The sequence below is a fragment of the Ovis aries genome, chromosome 18 (assembly GCF_016772045.2).
Source record: "Ovis aries strain OAR_USU_Benz2616 breed Rambouillet chromosome 18, ARS-UI_Ramb_v3.0, whole genome shotgun sequence".
Taxonomy (NCBI): Eukaryota; Metazoa; Chordata; class Mammalia; order Artiodactyla; family Bovidae; genus Ovis; species Ovis aries.
Window position 1 is genome coordinate 29,257,706 of NC_056071.1, and position 10,454 is coordinate 29,268,159.

Consider the following 10,454-nt stretch of genomic DNA (forward strand, 5'->3'; position numbering starts at 1 on the left):
TACGTTAATTTCAGGTATACCTGAAAATACTCGTATATACTGGAGAATCACAGTAAGTCTAGATAGCATCCATCACTATGCATAGTTACAGAATTTTACTTATTTATTGTGATGAGAACTTTTGAGATTTATTCTCTTAGTAATTTTCAAATATACCATACAGAACTAACTACAGTGACCATATTGTAGCATATCCCCTTGACATTTACTGTATAACCGGAAGTTTGTGCCTTTTGAGCCCCTTCACCCACCCATTTCACACCCAGCCATTTCACACCCCCTCCCTTGCTTGCCCAGCCCCTGCCTCTGAGAACCACCAATCTGTTCTCTGTATCTCTGAGCTCAGGGCATTTGTTTGTTTCAGGTTTTGTTTTTCGATTCCACATATAAATAAGATCATAGCGTGTCTTTGTCTGACTTACTTCACTTAAGCGCATGCCCTCTGGTCCATCCAGGTTGTTGCAGATGTCAAGATCTTATTCATTTTTATGGCTGAGTAACAGTCCATTGTGTGTGTGTGTGTGTGTGTGTGTACCACATTCATCTGTTCTTGGACACTCAGGTTATTTCCATATCTGGGCTATTATAAATAATGCTGCTGTGTACATTGGGATGCATGCATCTTTTCAAATGAATGTTTTTGTTTTCTCCAGATATATGCTCAGAAGCAGGACTGCTGGGTCGTGTGGCAGTTCGATTTTTCTTTTTTTTGAGGAACCTCCATACTGTGTTCCAGAAGGACCACACCGATTCATATTCCCACCAGCAGTGTGCTGGGGCTCTCTCTTCTCTGCCGTCTCACCGCCACTTATTATCTCTGTCCTTGTGACGCTAGCCGTTATAACGAGTGCGAGGCGGCGTCTCCCTGTGGTTCTGGCTGGCACTCAGTTGCACTCCTAACGTTGAGTGACGATGAGCTCCTTTTCGTGTACCTCTGGCACACTCTGTGTTTTCTTCAGGAAAACGTCTATCCAGATCCAATTTTTAAATTGGATTATTTTTTTGCTATTGAGTTGTATGAGTTCTTTGTACATTTTGGATAGAAATCCTTATCAGGTATGATTTGCAAATATTCTCTTCCGTTCAGTAGGTTGCCATTCATTTTGCTGATGGTTTCTGTTGCTGTGCAGAAGCTTTGTAGTTTAGTATAGTCCTACTTGTTTATTTTTTGCTTTCATTGCTTTTGTTTCAGTGTCAAATGTAAAAAAAATTATTGCCAAGACCAAGGTCAAGGAGCTTACCTGCCGCCTATGTTTTCTCCTAGGACGTTTATGGTTTCAGGTTTTATATTTGAGTCTTAATTCATTGAGTAAATTTTTGTGTATGGTGGAAGTTAGGGGCCCGGTTTTCCCAGGACCACTTACTGAAGAGACTTTCCTTTCCTCCTGGTATATTCTTAGCTCCTTTGCTGTAAATTAATTGACCATATACGGGTGAGTTTATTTCTGGGCCTTAATGCTTTTTAAACAAAGGGCCCCACAAATTATGCAGCTGGTCCTGGGTCTGAACTCTAATTGTCCCAACTAGAAGCAGAAGCACACCCCACTGAGAAGGACTGAACACTCAGCCTCAGCACACAGGGTCCTTTCTTGATGAGGGCTGCTGAGCTGTGGAGCAGCAGCTTGGAGTGTGGCAGTGGGAGCCCTGACCAGGAATCAGGGCCTCCCTCTGGGCTCGGATCTGCACAGGACGTGTGGGTGTGCAGTCCCGACTCCCAACTCCCACCCCACAGCTTGGCCAGTCCTGCCACCCAGGGAGGCCCACCTGACTCACAGCCCTCTTGCTCCACCTCGCTGGGCAGGTTGGGGCTCTGCCCAAGGGGCACACCCACACAACGAGCACTGCCGCCACAGCACTCGACCAGCTTTAGGAGGATCAGCCAGGATGGCTGCGTGGAGTGCTCACGCCCTAGGAAAAAAGGTGCTGGGTGGTTGAGAGCAGCTGCAGCAGCTGCCACAGAAATGAGCTGAGACTTAGGGGCCGGCAGGGAGCACCACGGGCCAGGGTTTCAGGGAGGTGATGGACAGACCCAGGTTAGACTTGACCTTCATCATCCCAGCAAAACGTATAGCTCACCAGCAAGTAGGTATTTCTTATTTCCATTTTATTGAGGAAGCTGAGGCTCAGAGTGGCCAGAGATTTGCCTAAGGACACACAGCAGATGTCTGCAGAGCTGGGGTTGGCACCTGGGCTGTTTTGTCCTGGAGCCTGAGTTTGTACCAGCCCTTCTTTCTCACCCCTCCAGGGTCAGCCAACCCAGTCCTCCTGTAGGGCAGTTCTTACCTGGCCTTAGGGCTCCTTAGTGCCAAATCAAAGCAAACCTTGGGGCAGGGGTTCTCTTAGATGGAGGGTGGGCAGCCCCACGTTGGGGCTCACTTATGGCCTCTTCCTGGCCACATGCATCCATGCCTGCCTGCATTCCCTCCCTGCAGGCTCCCAGACACCAGTAGTCATTGGGCAGGAAGTACCAGGGACCAAGAGCAAGGCTGCGTGCTGCATGGTGCCGATGGTGTCTCAGAGGCTAAGAGGAATGGTCCAGGGAGGTCTTGCAAGCCCTGGACCCAGCCTCAGCCACTGTCCGGTCATCCTGTTTATTGGTGGGTAGTATACGCCAAGCCCCATGCTAAGTGCTGGCGAGACTCTGAGTAAAACGTGGCCTCTGGGTGGGAGAGGACAAAGCCTCAGCCCAAGTGGTCAGTGTGGAGAAAGGGGCCTGCCTGAAGCAGAGAGAGTTGGGGGTGTGGGTGGCGATCAACACCGCTGGAAAAGCCTGGGCAAGGCCTTGCTCTGACTGTCTTGAAACTCACTCTGAGGCCCCTGGGTGGGTACAGGTTTGGAACAGAGGGAACAAATGCAGACTGGACAGGCCTGCAGTGGCCGCCTGGAGATCTAGGTTCTGTGTCAGGCACATCCATGGAGTGAGCAATCCCATTTATTAATCCCTGCAAGCATGATGAGAGGCCAAAGGGAAAAGCATGAGGTCTGACCCAAGGCTGGATGGCAGAGGGCATCTGGGGGTCCCTTGATTGGTCACAGGTTTGGCAGGAGCTGAATTGCTGGTAAGAATGGAGAAGAAGCATGGAGAAGTGACCAGGGTCCCGGGGTACCATTCACCAAGGTGGAGGTTGGGGGAGAAACTGAGTTCTCTTTTGGACACGTTGAGTCAGAGGTGGCTGGAGGTCATCCAGGAGAAGCTGTCTGGTTGGCCAGACCAGTCAGAAGCTGAGAGACGTCTGGGCTGAAGGTCACCTGGCTCAGGTTACTTTTATCCGTGGCTTTGATGAAGATTGAACATCCTCAATTGAACAGGCAACACTGAGGTACAACAGAGAATACCTTAGTAGATGGAATCAAGATTCAGAATGCTTTCAGCAGGCTCTGGGCTGAGACCAATAAGCTGACATTTGCCTGAGATGATAAACGTGAAGTCCTCTGTGGAGCTGACACGGCCATGGTGTGGTGAAGGCCTGGCTGGCTTGGCCCCAGCGCCTGCAGAGGAGGCCTGGCCTGGGCATCCGTGTTGGCCACAGACTCATGAGTCAGCAGAGGAGGGTGATTGCTGAACCCAACTGGAGGATGTTAGGCTGTGTGAGGGGAAAGACCCCAGCAGATCTCCAGGAGGACCCACCTGTTAAGCAAGATGAAAGGAGGTCGCTGTGTGAAGTGCCCGATCCGCAGCCTGGAGCTCTGAAGGACACAGTGACAGTCAGCTCCCTCCTGCCTCCCTTGCCCCTGTTTCGGTCACATCTGGAGCCCATAGTGACTTGAGAGGCTGGAAAACGAGGGAGAGCTGAGAATGGACAGGGGTTTCTCAGGAGAAGAGACATTTTGGGAGAAATGTGAGGGCTTTGTAAGTGCTGGAAAGTCTGTCATGTAGTAAGTAGAAGTGGGGTGTGGCCTTGGGGCATGTGGGGACAGGACCCAGATACCCAGATCTGCAAGACCTCCCATAGTGGGCCCTTCCTAAGGAGACGGAGATTGGCTGCCTGACCACGGAGTGGAGGTCCCCAGGAGGCCCTGTGCTCCTTGGAGGTGGAGGGCCAGGCACGCCACCCCTGCTGAGCACAGAGGAATCTGATTATTAGAGCTGCTCAACAGAGAAGCAGGAGGCCCGTTCTGTGAGGGGCACAGGCTGTGGTGGGCAGAGCCCAGGTAGGGGTTGAGAGGATGCTCACACGGGTCGGGGTGGGGGGAGTGTGGTTCCTCGATGGCTCCGGTCCTTTCCCACTCTGCTCTCTCTCCTCTTGAACTTCAGGGCTGGCTGAGGGGCCAGGAGCCAGCTAGCCTGGCTGTCACAGTCTCTAAGAGCCCCACCCGTTCCCCCATGGTACAGATGGAAAAACTGAGCCCCGGAGAGGGGATGTGACCTGCCCAGGTTCCCATGGTGGGCCAGTGGCAGTAGCAGCACAGGATCCCAGGCTCTGGGTGTTTCTCATTCACTCCAGGCCACCTCCTGCACATGAGCCCCTGTGGGACGCACAGGTCTGTGGATCCGTTAGCTGAGTTTATTGTCCTGCGTTCGTGACGTGGCCCTCTACAGCCACACTGCAGGTCCCTGCTGCCACGGCCTCAGGATAACACCAAGATCAGTGACCAGACCTGTCTGGCCTGGTGGACCTGGTGGCTGTTGCACTGCTTGCCAGGAGCAGTCACACCAGCCGCCTCCCACTTCCCGGGGCAGCCTGCAGGGCTAGACAGCATTTACAACATAAATTATGAAGAGCCACGGAGAAGAGTGTTGCTGTCTGATTCTGAGGAGCGTTGCTGGTTGATCCTGAAGCAGGGCCTGGAGCCAGCCTGGGGCCCCTCCCTCAGCTCAGGCATTAATGCAGAATACACCTCTGGCCGCAGGCATTTAAAGATCAAAAGAGGCCAAAAAAGCTTTTAAGAGCCAGGTTGCTGTGTGTGCTGCCACCGGCCTCCCCATGTCAGGGCAGACACGCTTCTGCAGCGAGCTCAGGTGTGTCAGGAACGCAGCCATGGAGAGCAGCAGGTTCCATCACCTGCAGACCGAGGCTTCTTGAGGGTGTAGACCCCCATCCTCACCTTCAGCCTCATTGGGACCTGTCTTCCCTCCCCTGGGCATTGCTGTCTCTGTTCTCCCGTCCAGCCTGACACCTTCCCAACCACTCTCAGCGCAACCTTGGGCGTGCCTCGCACTTGAGCCTGTTCACACTTTCCTGTGGTTCCTCACTGTGCTTGGGGCAAGGCTGAGCTCCTTAGGATGGCTTTGGCGTCTCCTGTTATCTTCTGTCCATTCCCCACCGCCCCGCCCCTCACCATGCTCAGGCCTCTCTGAAGTTCTCACCTCTCCTCTCTCATCCCTTCCCACTCCATCAGAACAATGAACCAATTCTTTGAGACCCTGTTCCCATGCCATCTCCCAAGACCAGGACAGCTTTACACCTCATTGGTTATTCATTCACTGAGCATCCACCATGTGCTGGGAGCAGGGTGCTGGGAGCAGGGCTGGGGGTGCCCAGCGCCTGTGTCCATTCCTGGGCGGTGTGGAAGACCGAGGGGGCTGTCGTCCATGGTCAGCCTCTGCAGCTGGCTGTGTGCGGCTGGAATGGCACTCTGAGGCTTTTGCACTGAGGAGAGCTTTCCTGGTGATTGTGAGAAACTCAGTTGGATTCAGAGACTCAGGCTATCCAGGCAGGGAAAGCCCTAAAGGACTATTTCCACGCCCTTGTCTCAGAGAAGGGGAAACTGAAGGCAGAGAAGGAAAGGGCTTCTTCATATCACACAGCAAGCTGGATGCTTCATCAGAACCTGGGTCCCTGATACCCAGCCCAGCACTGGGGCAGATGAGCCATGTGGTCCCCCTGGAGGAACCACGTGGCAGGGAGCTTGTGGGAGACCAGCACCTCCTCGTGGTGATGGGGGTAGAGGCACTGGAGGGAGGAGCACGAGCTGGCCACAGCCCCTGCTCCTGGACTGTCCAGCTCGCCCTCACACTCAGCCTTCTCTGTCCTCACCTCCACAGAAGCCACGGTGAAAGATGACATGAACAGCTACATCAGCCAGTACTACAATGGGCCCAGCAGTGGTAAGTCCGTGTCGGTGCTATCCGATGTGTACCAGAGCCTCTGTGTGGCCCCACGCCAGAGGTGACCCTGGCAGCCCCTAACATCCAGGCCAGGGACAGCTCGGCCAGGCTGTCCATCTCCTGGCCCCTGTGAGCCGTAACCGCAGGCAGAGTTCCCAGCAGACTCTGGCACCTGAGCTCAAGTGCTGGGATGGGAGTGCTCCAAGATGTGCATGGGGGACCCTGGGGTGGAGAGGGGCTGGAATCTAGGAATCTAATGACCTCAGCGCTTCCCAACCTGAGAACCTTTCAGGATGAGCGTGAGGGGGGGTGAGATAATGCATAATTGGGTGTGAGAAGCAACAGGCACTGGGCATGTCCTTGTTTGTTTCATTCTTGCACTTCAGAAAGTCTCAGGACACCTAGTGGTTTTCACTTATGAGAAAGGTTGAGTTTTAAAATAATACTCGGTCCTTCAGGGTCTTATTTCTCTTTAGCCAGTGTCTTGAGTCTTGTAAGGTTTGGGTTTCACAGCCCTTGAACAGTGAAAGTGTTAGTTGCTCAGTAGTGTCCAACTCTTTGCGACCCCATGGACTGCAGCCCACCAGGCTTCTCTGTCCATGGAATTTTCCAGGCAAGAATACTGGAGTAGGTTGCCATTCCCTTTTCTAGGAGATCTTCCTGACCCAGGGATCGAACCCAGCCTCCTGCATTACAGGCAAATTCTTTACTGCTGAGCCCTTAAACCCTTGTAAACTCCATTCTAAGGCTAGAAGGTTATAGTGTGGACCATGCTGAATACATCTGAATTTTGTCTTTTCTGCAATTTAGCCCCTTTAAGGCCTCTTTCCCTCTCTTTCTCCTCTTCCAAAGCCTTATCCAACCTGCTGATCTCAAAGACCACCATCTCTAGCCTGAACCTCTGTCCCAGCCCACTCTCCCTACCACTTTAGAGAGAAACCTTCCCCACACTACGCCTACTGTAATTCAGGCCCTTGATACTTCTCACTTAGAGCCAAGACATTCTGGAATGTCCCCCACCCTCCACTTACAGTGCATCCTGTAGAAATCCATCAGTTTTCTGAGGGCTCAGCTCTGGTCATGAGTCTCACACTGGACCCATTTAAAACTTTGAGTCCTGCGGACCATGATGTTCAGATTCCTTGTCATAGCACACTGCGCTGAGTTAGTCAGGATGGGCTCAGTTATGCTGCGCCCAGTGACAACAACCCCATATCTGAGTGGTTTAAATAAACCAACAAAGGGCCAGGGCACACTGGCCAGGGGCTCTTTGCCCAGGCTGTTATCTTTACCCTGTCACCTCCCAGCAGACAGAACAGTTGGCGTGCCTTCTAGAACAGTGTTGACCGCCCAGGCAGAGCACAGCTGGCTTATGTAGCTTCTCCAGGAAGCGCCACCGGTCACTTCTTGCAGGTGACTGGCTGAGGCCTGTCACATGTCTGCACTTGACGGGGAGGCATAATTCTCCCTCAGGGCAGGTGGCGAATATTAGAAACCTGGGCCATCTGCCACGGCCTCTCCCAGCAAAGCCATTCACACTCACCTCACCCCACCATCCAGCCCGACCCCCATCAGGGCACAGAGGTGCGGCCGGGGTGGAGTGTGACCCGCACCCCTCCTTTCTTGCAGACAGCGGCGTCCCAGAGCCAGCTGTGTGCGTGGTCACCACGGCCGCCATCGACATCCACCAGCCCAACGTCTCATCTGACCTCTTTTCCGTCGACGTGCCCCTGAAGCTCGGCAGCGATGGCACCGGTGCCAGCGCCAGCTCCGAGAGCGCCACCCGCTCCACGCGCAGCTCGGGCACCCGGGCCCAGAGTGACAGCAGTCAGACGCTGGGCTCCTCCACGGACTGCAGCGCTGCCCGCGAGGAGCTGCCCCCCAGGCCCAGCCCCTCCGCCCTGCCGCTGCCCCCACCGCCATCTCAGCAGCAGACGGCAGAGGCCACAGTCCAGGACCTGGTGTCCCCACTGTCGGAGGACCCCTGCCCCTCCCGGAGGGCCTCGGACTCCGCCCCCCTTGCCCAGCCCAGCCCAGAGGGCTCGGCCCAGCCCAGCCCTGAGCTGGAGCACAGGGTGAGTCTGTTTAACCAGAAGAACCGGGAGGGCTTCACCGTCTTTCAGATCAAGCCTGTCATCCATTTCCAGCCGGCTGCGCCTGCGCTGGAGGAAAAGTTCAGATCTTTGGAATCCAAAGAGAAGTTGCACAGGGTCCCTGAAGCCTAGAGCCTCCAGGCAGGCTGGGAGGGAGGCGGGGAGACAGCCATCTCGATGCTCCCCCAGGGCCCCGGTGGCCACCAAGGTCACATGAGGGGCCCAGGAGCCCTCCTGGCTTCCCTCAGGGTGCTGCCTGCCTCCAGGGAGGTGACGCCAGGCCAGGAGGCCACACGCCTCAGACCTCAAAGCCCAGAGCTGGCGCCTCCTCTCACCCTGCTCAGGGGAGGGTGGTGCTCGTGGCTGGGGTTTTTTTTTAAAACCACTTTTACAAAAACCAGCCTGTGGCCCAGCTTCAGCAGGGTAGAGCGTGGGGGCCAGCTCAGCCTCTTCCGTTGCCTTTGTTCCCGACGCCCACCCTGGACCCTCGGGAACAGCACTGTGAGCAGGGGCTGTCCAGCCCCACCCCCAAGCCGTCTTTTCCAGGAATCCCGGGTGGAGCCCACACAATCACACACACCATCTGAGCCTATCTCATTTGTCTTCATTCTCATTTAGGCATGAGCGTTTCTGAGTCTTTTCGAGACAAATCTAGTTTCCACCTTCTTGGGACATAAAGGGAGGGTCTGGAGGAGGGTGGGAGGGTTGTGGGGTGGGGGTGACAGCCATTTTCCAATCTTGGCTTTAATAATAAAAACCGCCTGCACTGAGACTTCCAGTTGGCAGAGGTATTCCTTTGGCTGCTAGTCCAGGTGAGGACCCCAGAGTGGCTCCTCTGGGCTTGGGTTGACCTTGAAAATCCACCAAGGGAGCCCCCCAGCTCCTCTCCGGTATCCCTGAGGCCTCTGTAGACGAGCCCTAGACCCCAGGAAAGAGGTGCTCACACTGCCTGGCTGTGTGACGCTGGACCAGTACCTTCTCTTCACTCATCTCCCCACCACAGAGGTGCTCAGAATTCTGTCTTCCTTGCCAACAACTCCCAGACACAGCTCCCTGTCCCAGGGCTCCGTTCCTCCGGGATCTCAAACTTAAGAGGTCCAAAGCTGAGCGAGATATCTTGCTCGCAGCCTGCTGCTCCTCCCAGGTTCCCACCCGGGACACCACCATCCACCCGGCCACACATGTGAATGTTGGCCCCCTTCTCATTCCCCACGAGCAGTCAGGGATGCTGGCCACCTGCCCCAGACCCCTCAGAGCCTTGCTAAGGCCCAGGCCCAGCCTCTGACTCCCCCCTCCTCTCATCACCATTGAGCTGCATCAATGGTGTCAAGGACCCTTTCGAACTGACAGTGTGTCAGCTCCCCAAACTCTGACCCGGGCTCTTGAGCCTGATCAGTGTGTCCCTTGCTGAAGGGTCTTCAAGGTGTTTAGCTTATGACTATGTTTTGTTTTCAGTGTCCAGAAGAAAAAGGGAAGAGAATTTTTTTTTCAGTTCAAGGGCTCCCGTTGCCTCAAATAAATTTCTTGGTGAGGTCACTGCTGCTAAATGGGCTGGTTGCCTGCCCCGAGGCCACAAAGAACATTCTCCTTATTCATGGGGAGATCAGCATTTGTCAGAAAAGATGTGAAAGGGAACGGTGTCAAATGGAGCTTGTTTTGGGGTGTAATCTGAGGCATTCCATCACCAGCAGCAGAGTAATTCACAGCTGCCATGACTGAGCGCTCTGTAAGGCCTCTACACCCTTGGGCTCCTTTAACCCTTCCAGTGGCCCTGTGAGGTGGTATCACTGGGCCCATTTTACAGGTGTAGGACCCAAGGCTCAGAGGTTTAAGAAACTTCCCTGAGGTTACACACTAACAAGAGAGACACTGAAACGAACTCAGATCTGCCTGGCAGTGTGCTAGGTGCTGGGGTTCCCAAGTTGTAGAGCTTTTGAAAGCCAAGTGGTCACTCGGGTCTGTCACGTATGGGCTGGAGGGCATTACATGACCTATAATCTCCAGGGCAGGAGCTGCGGGATCTGTTCCTAGCAGTCTGCGTCTGCTAGACTAGAAGCAGCTACCCTCCTGGGCAGGATCAGCCTGCTGAGCTGTGGCGCTCTCTTGGCTGAGTTCTCGTCGCCCCAGCTCATGGGCTAGTGCTGGCCACCCAGTCAAGTAAATGAGCCTGTCCTGTGCTGGAGGTGAGGCCCTCGTGGCTAGCTGGCAGTCACCTCTGCTTGGACTTCTACTCCAGAGAAAAGGGCTGGGAGGAGAGCAGTGGGGTGAGATGGTAGGCAAGTGGCCCCACTCTCTCCCTCAGTTTCCCCACC

General features: G+C 54.6%; 1 protein-coding gene across 2 annotated transcripts in view; it reads left to right on the top strand.

Moving 5' to 3' along the window:
• Positions 1 to 8,914, top strand: part of TMEM266 (transmembrane protein 266) — a 126,990-nt gene extending 118,076 nt beyond the window's left edge. For both annotated transcript variants that reach the window (XM_015101965.3, XM_027957155.2), the window contains 2 exons: positions 5,987 to 6,049; positions 7,679 to 8,914. In XM_015101965.3, coding sequence (XP_014957451.2) covers positions 5,987 to 6,049; positions 7,679 to 8,274 — 659 coding nt within the window. In that variant the 3' untranslated portion in view covers positions 8,275 to 8,914. The remainder of the gene's footprint in view (positions 1 to 5,986; positions 6,050 to 7,678) is intronic.
• The last annotated feature ends 1,540 nt before the right edge of the window (positions 8,915 to 10,454 follow it).